The 14,506-nt window shown below is 43.1% G+C and overlaps 1 protein-coding gene across 1 annotated transcript in view; it reads left to right on the forward strand.

Moving 5' to 3' along the window:
* Nucleotides 1–6,967: 6,967 nt before the first annotated feature.
* Nucleotides 6,968–14,506, forward strand: part of LOC311223468 (Y-box-binding protein 1-like) — a gene marked incomplete at its 3' end in the record, with an annotated part of 33,147 nt that continues 25,608 nt past the window's right edge. Inside the window, exon 1 of the mRNA XM_084308254.1 lies at nucleotides 6,968–7,943. Coding sequence (XP_084164380.1) covers nucleotides 7,113–7,943 — 831 coding nt within the window. The 5' untranslated portion in view covers nucleotides 6,968–7,112. The remainder of the gene's footprint in view (nucleotides 7,944–14,506) is intronic.

Genomic DNA, 14,506 nt, shown 5'->3' on the forward strand with positions numbered 1-14,506 from the left:
GATTTTGTTGTTTGGCTGTTCACATTATTTTTCAAAATGTGGCAAATATCATATTCCAGTGTGAACTGGCCACACGCTCCTGAACTGACCCGTATGCGCAAATAAAAAATAAGGAAGATGGACGGAAACATGGAGGACACTGAAGTAACCAGGAACCTTCACGTTTATGGTTTAAATTATAAGTTGAATGCATTGGAGGCCAGCTAAACAAAACAATACGACCTGTGATCTGATTTAGAACCACATATGAAAGTGGCCCAAATCAGAATTGAATAGATCAAATTCCATGTGATTTGTGCTGCTCACACTGTCATACAAAATAAGACAGATCTGAGTCACATACAGTATGAGCAAAGAGAAAAAAAAAGGTGAAGATTAACCCTCAACAGGAACATTGCTGACGGTGAGAAACGGAGGATCCCTTTGTTTGGTCAGGATCAGCGTGAGAGCCTTGAGTGGTAAACTGGTGACAGCCTCCTGTTCCACATCTTCTGTTTCTCATCTTGATGAGATTTTTATCATGCAGTCATGCAAGGATGTATTAACTGCCACTGATCTGGATGGTCCTGTGTCACAATTTGTTCACATTTTGATCCGATAAGCAAGACCATGTCCCTGACACCAGTCAATTTGCATCAGAATTCTATATAGTCTAGCAGCCGTCCGACCCGCAGGGCTTATACGCGTGAAAGACATAGAGAGGACGAGCAGGGAAATGTAATGCTGACAGATTAGGATACATGCAGCAACAGGGTACAGTAACAGATATTTCCAGATTCTTAGATATGGATGACTTGACTCCCCATGCAAAGAGATAGTGGTCAGGCCTTGTTAGTCCCTGTTATCAAGACAGCAGGCAGAGTGAACCGACTTCAAAATCCTTGAGAAATTGATATTAGAAGACCATGTTCAAGCTAAAGAGCCTGTATGGACCACAGGCGGAGCTAAAGAGCCTGCATGGACCACAGACCAAGCCAAAGAGCCTGCATGGACCACAGGCGGAGCTAAAGGTAAGGTAAGGTACATTTTATTTGTATAGCGCTTTTCGAGATTAAAATCACAAAGTGCTTTACAGGCAGTAAAAGGTTAATCAGAATAGAATAACCACACATGTTACATCACATACAAGATTGTAGAATACTTCAAAATAAATAAATTTAAATACACTCACACATACACACATGTTATACCACATACATGATCAATTAAAAGCCTGACTATATAAAAAGGTTTTTAGACCTTGTTTAAAAGACTCCACACTAACAGCAGAGCTGATTTCATAAGGTAGCTGATTCCATAGCTTGGGTGCTACGACTGAAAAAGCCCGGTCACCCTTGGTTTTTAGTTTGGTCCGGAGGACGACGAGCTCTCCTTGGTCGGAGGAGCGGAGAGACCTATTTGGGCAGTAAGGGGTTATAAGCTCAGCAATGTAGCTTGGGGCTTCACCCTTGTAGGTGGTGAGCGCAATTTTAAAATCAATCCTGTATTTTACAGGTAGCCAATGTAGCGTGGCTAATACAGGGGTAATGTGTTCTCTGCGTTTGGTTCTGGTTAACAATCTGGCGGCCGCATTCTGAATGATTTGAAGTTTAGCCAAAGCTGCTTTGTCAAGGCAAGTGAACAGAGAATTACAGTAGTCAATTCGTGAAGAAATAAAAACATGAATAACCTGTTCAAGACAGTGATATGGGATATTGGGGCGCAATTTAGCCATATTTCTTAGTTGGAAAAAACAAGACCGGGTTAGTGACTTTAAGTGCTCGTTAAAATTTAGAAACTGATCAAAGATGACCCCCAGATTTCTTGAGCTTGGCTTCAGGTAAGCGGCTAGTGGACCAAGTGCAGTTACAACATCAGCTTTTTGTGTCAGGCCTGAAGTATAGTAACTTTGTTTTTCCCTTATTCAGCTGTAAGAAATTACTATCCATCCATGAATTGATCTTGGAAAAACAATCAACAAGCTGACAGCTTATGAACATTTTGGGGTTTAAAAGAAAAATATAACTGGCCGTCATCAGCATAAAAGTGATAGCAAATGTCTTTAAATGAGCTGATAAGCTGTCCAAGGGGTAGCATATAGATGGAAAATAACAGCGGCCCCAGAACTGACCCCTGGGGGACCCCACACGTCAGTGGAGAGGTGGCTGACATATGTCCACCAACAGAAACAGAAAAAGACCTTCCTGACAGGTAGGAAGTGAACCACTTCAGTACAGTCCCACCTACCCCAACCTCGTGCGCAAGCCTGTAAAGAAGTGCGTTGTGATCTACAGTATCAAATGCAGCTGTCAGATCAAGTAGTAGAAGGACAGTGTATTGACCATGATCAGCATTTATTAGAATATCATTTTTAATTCGTAAGAGAGCTGTTTCTGTGCTGTGCCGCTGACGGAAACCAGATTGAAATTTGTCTAAAATATTATGTTCCTCCAGAGTCTCAAGAAGCTGTTTTGCTACAGCCTTTTCAGTGACTTTAGAAATGAAGGGGAGTTTAGATATAGGCCTGTAGTTTTGAGGTGATGAAGGGTCAAGATTTGGCTTTTTTAACAAAGGTTCACCTATAGCTTTTTTGAAGTGGCCTGGAACACAGCTTGAGGAGAGAGAACTGTTTATTATGGCTAGAAGAGAAGGACCAATAGTAGGTAGTGAGTTCTTAAGAAAAGTGGTGGGAATTACATCAAGGGTGCATGTAGAAGAGGACATTTTGTTAATAATTGTGGTGAGCTTGTCGTATATTCTAAATCGATACATTAGATTAATCACAGTGCCTTGAGGTTGCTAACTAGAGGGAAGAAAGATACAGAATGATAGTGGTGGTCCTCATCTGACTCCAAAATAGCCAGTAGAGAATAAAACGTGCAGTCAGACAACAGAACTATAGTTCAAATCAAATGATTTATTGCCGCGGGGCTCAAAGTGAATAAAAGGTTGTTTACATACAGGGATTATTTCATAGTACATCAAACAGGCTGTACAAAGGATTGTTGAGGTGTGTATCATTAGAGCCCATTCACAGTGACAATAGTCTTGTTACATCAATGAAATAGACTATACCTGTGCCATCACATAGTTAAACTTTGTCTCAACTAGGGCCTTACCTTTAAACTAAACATCACCAACAGTGACTCTATGGTTCACTTACGTCATGGCAAACAGCATAGTCTCTGGAGCAGGGAGGCCAGAACCCCCTGGGGTTTCGGGTATCTGTCTGGCCTACCTTCTGACAATGCGTTCTGGTTTTTTATACTCTGGCATCAACCAATAATAGCACAGTCTAATATTACGTTGGTCCAATCAGCTGTCGTCATGGGGCTGTCTGTCCCAAGATTTCCTGTCGTGTGGGCTGGCCTGCAGCAACAGAGGGGGGGGGTGTCTGGCCTGCTGCCCCCTCCTTTGCTGCTATGGCATTCTTCCACAGAGGCATATCCCAAGAAACATTTACAAAGTATCTTCAGTGTATATGAATTACACTCTTCCAGTATTATCACAGTTTTACTCGTTTGCTTACATTTTGATACCAAACAGTGATTAAGAATAACTTGATACGTGTATTTTACCAGACTAAACCTTTTGTAATTGAGACTTATTTTCTATACATGGTTTACAATAAGAGTGAAATGACACTCTATTCCCTTCATATCCTGTTGACATTCTAAATGACATTCAAATATTATTTTATTTAATAAGTCAGATAGATTAATATGATATTGTTTGAATTAGTTCCAGTCTAACATACTGTAAGTACATTCTGCTTTTAACAAGTCTGTGCTCGTTTGCCCTCTTGGCCCCAGTGGGGTGTGATCACCTACATTAACATACAGTCAACTCGAGGTTCCCACTCTGAGCGTGGGAAGATATAATCTTTCTCATATCATATATGTACTTAAGGCATTATTTGAATTAGCCATTATAAACAGATATTTGCAGTTTCAGTGATGATGTAACAGTGTGTTTTGTCTCTAATCTATAATTGTTTCATTTAGCCTCTTGCTTCTTGGTGCAACTGTCACCCCATGGAAAGGTGTTTTTTGTTCTATAGATTAGCTGTTACTTGAGTGGGGGGTTGAGTGACTGTTCCTGCTGTTATCAAGTTTGGGCTGGTCTGCTGATGCAACTGTCTCTAGAATGGTTCTTTATTTAGCACTGAAAACTGAAACGGCACACAAGGCTTTTGCATATATTTTCTATTTACAGATATATTGATTATGAAATCCCAGTCAAGGGTACCACAAGCTCTTTCAATGACAGAGCAGCAAACTGGTCCACTATTGTAGGTTTGGGTGGAAACACTGCATGGAGTGGCAAAGGAGAAAAATGTGCTCTAATAATTGAGATTTTGTCCACTAAAAATTAGAGAAATGAATTGCAATCATCCTGAGTGAGAGCAGAAGTGGATGGAGAAGCAGGTGTTACAATTCTGGTTATGGTTTCAAATAGGACTCTGGGGCTGCATTTACTATCCCTTATTAGGTTGGAGAAATAGTTTGCTCTAGCATCTATGACCATTGTATTATATTTGGCAAGCATAATAATCAAATCAAATCAAATCAAATTTATTTATAAGGCCCGACAACACACATTAATGTCCCCATGGGCCGTACATGTCTTCTTTAAACAAGTCAAGAAGAAAACATAACAATAAGTCAAGAACAGAACAAGAACACCATAAGGTCCAACAAATTTAAAATAAATGCAAATAAATGAAAGAATGCAAGCACTCCCAGACCCCACGCGAAGGTAAGGAAAAACTCACTAAAACCTAACAATAGGGAAAAATGCTCCACAGGCAGTGTGGAGGAGAGAAAACTTAGAAGGGCCATTCAAGGGGGGATCTCCCTTCTTAGATGTCGGTGATAGTAGTGTTGCAGACTAACAGTTGGTAAGCATGCACTCAAGTGTGTAGTGAAACACAGATGAGTGCATGCAATAGCAACTGATCATTTTGAAAGATTGAAGATAGAGCTGATAGCGAATCTATTTGAGGCACATAATAATGATAATAATAAAGGCTCGATTTATATAGTGCTCTTCATGACACCCAGAGCGCTTCACAGAGTCCATTATTCGTTCATACACAGTCATACCGGTGGTGGTAAGCTACAATTGCAGCCAGAGCTGCCCTGAGGCAGACTCAGGCAAGCATGTCTTTCAAATGTTGGTAATGGAGAGCCTAAAGAGCCTGCATGGACCACATACAGAGCTAAAGAGCCTGCATGGACCACAGGTGGAGCTAAAGTGTTATGGGAACAGAGGAACGGGACCCGTAAAAGCAACACAACTGATTAAAAGGGGAAAACGCCAACTGGCGTGTATATATTTATACAAAAATAAATAACAAAACAAAACAACAGAACAAACAAAACGACTGTGGTGGGGTAGTGTGGGTAGGCGGAAGCCTGGAATATGTAATTAATCAATGTGTCTGTAAGCTTGTGACGTGTGGGTTTAACAATGTAAATGGGGCCTTACCGTGTTGTGTTATGTGGTGCGCCGAGGTAGTAAAAAATAACTCCTGGGAATAGTCCGGGGTCTTAAAGGGGAACTATTTTACTATTTCTTTCACTATTTGGGCACTTTTACACAATTCCTGTGAGTCTATGGAACACCTCTGTAAGGTTTTTTTCAAAAAATATTAATTGTTAATAAATTTTTCTACCTCAAGATCTTAATTAAGCCGTTTTGACGCTGGGCTCCAACCACTGTGTGGCCTGGTGCCAACTGCCACACCAACTGCCACATTATTATGCAGCTGAGAAATCTCTGACATCACAGATATGCACATTTTCAGATGACTCAGTTCAGTGAGGGTGAATATTGTGAGAGGAGAATTGGAAGAATGCGCCAATATGAGAATTAGCTAGGAAACGATGCTAAACACTGAAAAAGGCCATTTATAAGATAGTTCCCCTTTAATACGATGGGGCAGGCGAGAGAGAGTGTAACATGCGTTACTTTATGAAGAAGATGTCAATGTGTTGATAAATGAAGTGTGGGCCCAATATGTTAGGATATGCCAATGTCAGCATATTTGGGTCACTTGACCTTTAATATTCCAGGTATGGGTGTGGTTAGGGGCTGTCCTAACCATAAGGGGGCCATCTTGGATTGGAATCATCCCTCATGGAGTTTTGTTTGCTTACTGCTATGGTGAGAGGAAGGGGGGATTTTTCCAGGCCTCCTAAAAGATTCTCCAGTAACCAAGGACAGTTCAGCTACAGTGGTGTTTCCCAGTGGATTACTTCTTTTTCCTTTCCTTTTCTAAGATGTGGATCAACCCAGGACTTATCACCTTTTGGACACTCAAAGGTTTGAGTGTTGTTGGACCGTTCTTATTGGTTTGAGATGATTTTTGTTGTACCATACGTTGCTGTGGGGTGCCCCATTTATTTTGATCCTCCTTTTGGTTAATACAACACTTTGAATTTAACACTGTTCCAGTACTCTCATTCTTTATAGCTGAACAGGTTTGTTTATTATTTCAAGCTTGTTACAGAAATGGCAACCACGAAGGGACGTATGGTACAACAAAAATCATCTCAAACCAATAAGAACGGTCCTGTCAGCTTTACAGTCCATTAGCCCAACATAAATGTTACCATGTATAATGTTATCCTGTATGTTACCATGTATGTTACCATGTATAATGTTACCATGTCTAATGTTACCCTGTATGTTACCATGTATGTTACCATGTATATTACCATGTATAATGTTACCATTTATAATGTTACCATGTCTAATGTTACCCTGTATGTTACCATGTATGTCTACTGCCTGGGCCAGACCCTCCACAGTGGCAGCCAGGTGAGCTGATCCAGTTTGAGTCTTCCTTTGAACATTCGCATAATGAGCACGAATCTGTGGAACAAGGTCTCACACCACTATGTGATGGGGCAATGGCTGCACCGCATAAAAAGAGGAAGCCCTTGGTGGGGCTGTACTTAGCAGCAACCCCTATAGCCCAGTGCGATCGGCAACGGGAGCGGAGAGAGGAAAGCAGAGAGCCCGAAGGCAGCAGCTCTCACCACCGCCGGTCCAGGTTACTATCTAGCACCGGGAAACACACTAGAGAGTCACCGCCGGCACAAGACCACCATTACCAACCAGTAACCATGAGCAGCGAAGCCGCCGAAACGCAACAGCCACCGCAGCCCGCTGACGACGCAGAGAGCCCGTCCAGCCCGGCCGCCGAAGCTTCCGCGGCGGATAAGAAGGTCATCGCAACAAGAGTCTTGGGGACAGTTAAGTGGTTCAACGTCAAAAATGGATATGGTTTTATCAACAGGAATGACACGAAAGAGGACGTGTTTGTACACCAGACGGCCATAAAAAAGAACAACCCAAGGAAATACCTTCGCAGTGTTGGAGATCGAGACACTGTGGAGTTTGATGTGGTTGAAGGGGAGAAGGGAGCAGAGGCGGCCAACGTCACCGGCTCAGCAGGCGTTCCAGTCCAGGGGAGCAAGTACGCCGCTGACCGGAACCGCTACAGGTGCTACCCCCGCAGGAGGGGCCCACCCCGCAATGGAGAATACCCTGAGAACTACCAGAGCGATGGCGAGGGCGAGCCGCCGAGTAACGGAAGTCGTGAAGGCCGCGAGAGGAGCAGCCGCGAGGGGGCAGAGAGCGCCCCAGGGGGAGACATGCAGCCACAGCAGCGCAGGTCCTCCTACCCAGGCAGACGGCGCTACCCGCCATACTTTGGAGGCGAAGGCGAAGAGAACCAGAGAGGTCCAGACCAGGGCAGCGACAAACCAATGAGACAGACCTACTACAGAGGCTTCCGACCAAGGGGTCCATCCAAAGTACCTCTTAACTCCATGTTAGAAAGGCAACAGCAACTCCTGCAACAAGTTCAGCAAAATGTGGCTCAGGCCCAGGAGCATCAAGCTCGAGGCTACAATAGAAGGAGGTCTCCTGTCACATACCAAGTAGGAGAGAAGGTATGGGTTAAGTTGCACCCACTCACTGTATGATGCCAAGGCCATGTTTATGGCAAAACTTGCTCCAAAGTGGAGAGGGCCAGCCACAGTTCTCAGACGTTTAGGGTCAGTGACCTACAGAGTAGCCATGGATAGTAGTCCTAACACCCATGAAACCTTGCATGTTGAGACCATGAAGATGTTGTATGGCAGTGGTACTACGCTTGGTGGGGGGGATGTGTAACATGCGTTACTTTATGAAGAAGATGTCAATGTGTTGATAAATGAAGTGTGGGCCCAATATGTTAGGATATGCCAATGTCAGCATATTTGGGTCACTTGACCTTTAAGATTCCAGGTATGGGTGTGGTTAGGGGCTGTCCTAACCATAAGGGGGCCATCTTGGATTGGAATCATCCCTCATGGAGTTTTGTTTGCTTACTGCTATGGTGAGAGGAAGGGGGGATTTTTCCAGGCCTCCTAAAAGATTCTCCAGTAACCAAGGACAGTTCAGCTACAGTGGTGTTTCCCAGTGGATTACTTCTTTTTCCTTTCCTTTTCTAAGATGTGAATCAACCCAGGACTTATCACCTTTTGGACACTCAAAGGTTTGAGTGTTGTTGGACCAAACTAGCTCTACCATGCAGGCTGCATGGTCTGGTAGGCCTGAACATTATACATGGTAACATACATGGTAACATACATGGTAACATTAGACATGGTAACATACATGGTAACATACATGGTAACATACATGGTAACATTAGACATGGTAACATTATACATGGTAACATACATGGTAACATACATGGTAACATTAGACATGGTAACATTATAAATGGTAACATACATGGTAACATACATGGTAACATACATGGTAACATTAGACATGGTAACATTATACATGGTAACATACATGGTAACATACATGGTAACATTATAAATGGTAACATTATACATGGTAATATACATGGTAACATACATGGTAACATACAGGGTAACATTAGACATGGTAACATTATAAATGGTAACATTATACATGGTAATATACATGGTAACATACATGGTAACATACAGGGTAACATTAGACATGGTAACATTATACATGGTAACATACATGGTAACATACAGGGTAACATTATACACGGTACATTATACATGGTAACATTTATGTTGGGGCTAATGGACTGTAAAGCTGACAGGACCGTTCTTATTGGTTTGAGATGATTTTTGTTGTACCATACGTTGCTGTGGGGTGCCCCATTTATTTTGATCCTCCTTTTGGTTAATACAACACTTTGAATTTAACACTGTTCCAGTACTCTCATTCTTTATAGCTGAACAGGTTTGTTTATTATTTCAAGCTTGTTACAAGAGAAAACGCGGGGGCAAGCAAATGGGTAAAAAATACCAGGGAGTCAAAGCGAGGGGGAAAAAACACGAGCGTGGGGTGGTTCGGGAACAGCGTCCCCACACTAGACAAAAGAGAGAATGAAAAACAAAGGTTAGTTTACCAGCCAGTAAATACAAAACGTGAATCAAAACAAGATGAAGGTTAGACAACCAGCCAGTAATTGCAAATATGAAATTCAACAGGAATAGACAAAATAGTCAATGGTACGATGCAAATCTACTGTTCCAGGTAGAACAAACTTGCGTTGTCCTCAGGGCAGGTCAGCGTTTATACTCCCATCGGTAACTGGCAGGGAGACAGGAGCCCTGATTGAAGATTGGCCACAGGTGCCTTGCTGAGAACTTCTGAGGGCGTGTGTGTGTCGGGTTGTGTGACAGCGGCAAGTAACCTCCGGGGGGAGCGCCCAGGCTGAGGCACCTGCTCTGACACAACATAAAGAGCCTGCATGGACCGCAGATGGAGCTAAGGTGCCTGCATGGACCACATACCAAGCGAAAGAGCCTGCAGGGACCACATACCAAGCTAAAGAGCCTGCAGGAACCACAGACCAGGCTAAAGAGCCTGTATGGACCACATACAGTATTACGCTAAAGAGCCTGTATGGACCACAGACCAAGCTAAAGAGCATGCATGGACCATAGACAGTGGCGGTTGGTGAAAATTATTCATGATGGCCATATTCAATCAGTTTCAGTAACTACAGAACAGTATATGAGGCAGAGACATACTTTTTTTGCTGCCGAAGAACATCACGCACGAATTGGAAGAGCCGTCGCATGTCGCGCTTAACCCTTCGAGAAGCTTTGTGGTCCGGGCTTGAACTTTCCATAAACGTGTCCATATGAATACATTTTGTTATATCCAACACTGTCTGAATGTATCTTCTGATTAATATCAATTTCCGACGACAACAACAACTATTAACGTTTGGTATTTCCTGGTGGACGTGATTCGGGACGTGATGTCACACGAATGCCACGCTCAGCCAATATGAGTGAATAGACAATTCAACAATGACTCTGCTTTGGGCGCTAGAAAAAGCGCCCTTCAGGCATCATTTGAAGACGCTGATTGGCTACATTTTGTTGCTAGGTGCATTTATGTTGCCCTGTGCATATTTCAATTGGCTACATTGCGCAGTGACGCCCAGTCAGTGGGGCAATATTTCTAGCACCCCAGTTGAGAGAGGGGATGAACAGGACGCACAAACAATGATTTATATATTTATATATATTAGTGCTGTCAGGCGATTAATCTAATTAATCACATTTTTATCGCATAACCATTTTATGCCTGATATTCTATATTCTATAATCATATTTCAAATTGCATGTGTCCGGATGGCAGAATTCAGTACTGTATCTACAATCTATCTAATTTTGAGTTAATTTTCATAGCGCGATAATTTGCTGTGTAATTAATTAATCTAATTAACGCGATAAACTGACAGCCCTAATATATATATATATTTTTTTATGCACTTTTTCTCCCCATTTTCTATTTTTCTCCCATCCCAATTTCGTATATCCAATTCTTCCCTCCCCTGTCTTGAAAGTTGCTAGACTATGCCTCCCACAGGTCGGTTGTAGTGAGGACAGAAGCCTTGCATCACATGTCCCCTCCGGTACACGAGGAGGCAGCCTGTCACATCTTTTCACCGCAGCAGCTCGAACTCTCAGTGGCCAGGAGTAACGCGTGGGCCGTGGGAGGCTCACGCTGCCCCCGTCACTTCCTGCTTCCATTGCACTGGTGTCACCAAACCGACCTGTAGGAGTCGCTGTCCACAACATCAAATCCCCACCCACCGGCTTTCCCACACTCTAACACTTGCCAATTGTGTTAGGTCGCTTTCACACAGGGGCTGTTTGGTCCGGATTATCGGACCAGAATTCGATAGTCCGGTTTTTCGGGTTTGTGTGAATGCGTGTCGAACTCGGTTCGCGGACCAAACACACAAACTCTGGTCCGCCTGAAAACGTAGGTCTCGGTTCGCTTCAGCGGACCAAACACGAACCAAATATAGGAAGTGATTATTATTACCACTGCTCGCAGCACTCACTGCCAAACAAACAAGCACACTGCATATATCTCTCTATCTATCTATCTATCTATCTATCTATCTATCTATCTATCTATCTATCTATCTATCTATCTATCTATCTATCTATCTATCTATCTATCTATCTATCTATCTATCTATCTATCTATCTATCTATCTATCTATCTATCTATCTATCTATCTATCTATCTATCTATCTATCTATCTATCTATCTATCTATCTATCTATCTATCTATCTATCTATCTATCTATCTATCTATCTATCTATCTATCTATCTATATATCTAACTGTGCATCTTGGGAAGAAGGAAGAAAAAACACGGCTTATTATATTGTTATTATTATATATATATAACAACGTGGTGTACAAGTCGTTTAGCGAGAGGATGGTGGTAATCGGCTTCAATAGAACAACTCGCCTCCGCTGAACTGGAGGGCTCCAGTCCACACACAGACACACACACACGCGCGCGCACACACGGGCTCGCAGCCACACACACATTTCCACTGTCCAAAAGAATATATGAAAGATGGGGCCTGCACGGGACAGAGAAGCATCCGCTCGAGAATCCTGGGATCACCAGGTCCTGGTCGGTGCCCACTAGATTGACCATCATGGGCGTCAGACCAAGATCCTCCGACCGCCGTTTAAGCCGAGCAGAGGACCCCAGCCTGAAGTCGGCGTTTCGTAAATTGTCAGCTAACACCCACAGCATCAACAACAACCAGAGCTTGCAAGCAAAACAGTACATACCCAACGTGGAAACAACCGCTTCTCACAACAGTCGGTGCTTCCCACAGTCCAGCTGTGTGGCCGGAGGGCAACCCCATCCAGCCGCAGCAAGGAGGACTGTAGCTGGGGAGTATGTCAGCGGCGTGAGCTCCTAATACGAAAAAGCCGTTGAAGGTCGGAATGACCATCATCTTCCAGACACTCCAGTAACAAAGACAATATCGCCGTATTTTCTCGAAAATAGTGAGAGAGAAAATAAAGATATGATGTCAACGTATCTTCCCGTTCTTTTGTTTTCCAACTTTCTTCTACTAACAACCTCGTCAAGTGGGGATCTACCGAAGGCACTTCCTTGTGGGGAAAGTGAAGAAGGAGGCGAGTAGGTGACCACACACCTGCTTATGAAGGTAAGCGGATGTGGGTGTGGTCAGACGAATATTGGGATGTAAAGGTACATGGTGGAATTTTTTATTCAGTGCTCGTGCACGAAGTGAGGTACAGTGCAACTGGTGCTGAGCGAAGCCTTAACGAACCAGAACTGGGTCACAGCCCTGTTCACCCTATCCTCTGCCATCCTTCCTAGCTGCAGCTAGAGTGAAGGGACTTGGCTGGGCTGGGACCCTGTGGTGTAGAGGGAGGAGGGTTGGTCTGGGACATGGTGGCTGCAGCCTCAGCCTGACGAATCGCGATCTACAAAAAGTTGTCATCTTTCAAATATAGTTGTAGCTAAACAATTAGCTAAGCAATTATATTTTATTTATTAGCCTATTCGTAATAATTCGTTATTAGCCTAGCTAACTCCGTATTATCTTGGCTTACCTGCAGTGGACGTGTATGGAGCTGGAACACTGCGAGCAAAGCAGTAGAAAACGGCACATTTCTGCAGACTAATGTTATGTTTTGACAACAGATGTTTTTTACAAATTGCTTGATTGCCACCCATACTTGCAAATGTTTTATTGCACTTGTGGCAACGTGCGTTGTCGGCATCGACTTTCGTAAAGTGTACCCAGACTTTCGTTTTGTTCTCTCAAATGGAGAGATCACACGGAGCCACAGACAGGCCCCTCCCTGAAGTACCCCTATGCGTATTTCTGTGAGTGTGAGTGGCTCGCTGAGTCGCTGCGGCTTGCTTCTCGTGCAGACAGAGAGAGGAGAGGAGACCCAAGTTTAAGAATAGATTAACGGCGTCAATTGTATTATCGCGCGATAATAGTCCGGCGTTAACGCAGCCCGTAACGCCGTTAACGGGCCCAGCTCTAGTTAAAACGAAGCTAAACTAACGTTACAACTATCCTAAAGTTTAAACTAACGAACTAACAAACGTAACAAACGAACTAAATATAACTATATTACTCATATACAAGAACACGAGCAAAAACAAACATAAACACGGCTATTATATGGTTGTTATCAATAGGTTGGTTGAGAAGGGAAGTTTCATCTATCTCTAGGGAACCTAGATACATCCGGGGTACAATGTTGCATAGGCTGCCCGTGAATGAGGGCATGCTGAATGTGATTTGACCAAAGCAGAGTATACACACAGACAGTGGAGCTGTTTGCAGATAGCAAGCATTTTGACTTGTTGGCGATGTCTCGCAGATAATAACACTACAAGTAATTATATAATATATATTTATAAAAAAATATATATATATATAAAAAATACAAATAAAATTATAAACCAAAAACGATCGGTATCGGCAGTGTATCAGCCGATATGGCTCATAGACGATCGGTGATCGGTATCGGTGGCAAAAAAATTTGATCGGGGCATCCCTACCACAGACCAAGCTAAAGAGTCTGCAGGGACCACAGACCAAGCTAAAGAGCCTGCATGGACCACATATCGAGCTAAGGTACCTGCATGGACCACAGGTGAAGCTATAGAGCCTTCAGGGACCACAGATGAAGCTAAAGAGCCTGCATGGTGCACAGACCAAGCTAAAGAGCCTGCAGGGACCAAAGAGCCTGCATGGACCAAAGATGAAGCAAGGCACATCTATTAATAACCAATTAATTTTCCCATAGCTGCAGGAGATCCTGGAGAGACGAGAGCAGCTGGAAATAGGACACATTCAAGGGGCCTATTAGCTATGTATTCATATATCTTAAATTGTGTATACATGCATGTCATACTCACAGAAAACCTGATCAATTAAGTAACTACTATACCTAACAACTTTTTCATCAATAACCTTTATGTATACCAAAATGTATTCCCTCTTCTCTCTCTCTCTCTCTCTCTCTCTCTCTCTCTCTCTCTCTCTCTCTCTCTCTCTCTCTCTCTCTCTCTCTCTCTCTCTCTCTCTCTCTCTCTCTCTCTCTCAGTATATCTGTACATAAATAAATCATAACTCCATTTGTGATACAG

This window comes from Notolepis coatsorum (assembly GCF_963971535.1).
Source record: "Notolepis coatsorum genome assembly, chromosome: 2".
Taxonomy (NCBI): Eukaryota; Metazoa; Chordata; class Actinopteri; order Aulopiformes; family Paralepididae; genus Notolepis; species Notolepis coatsorum.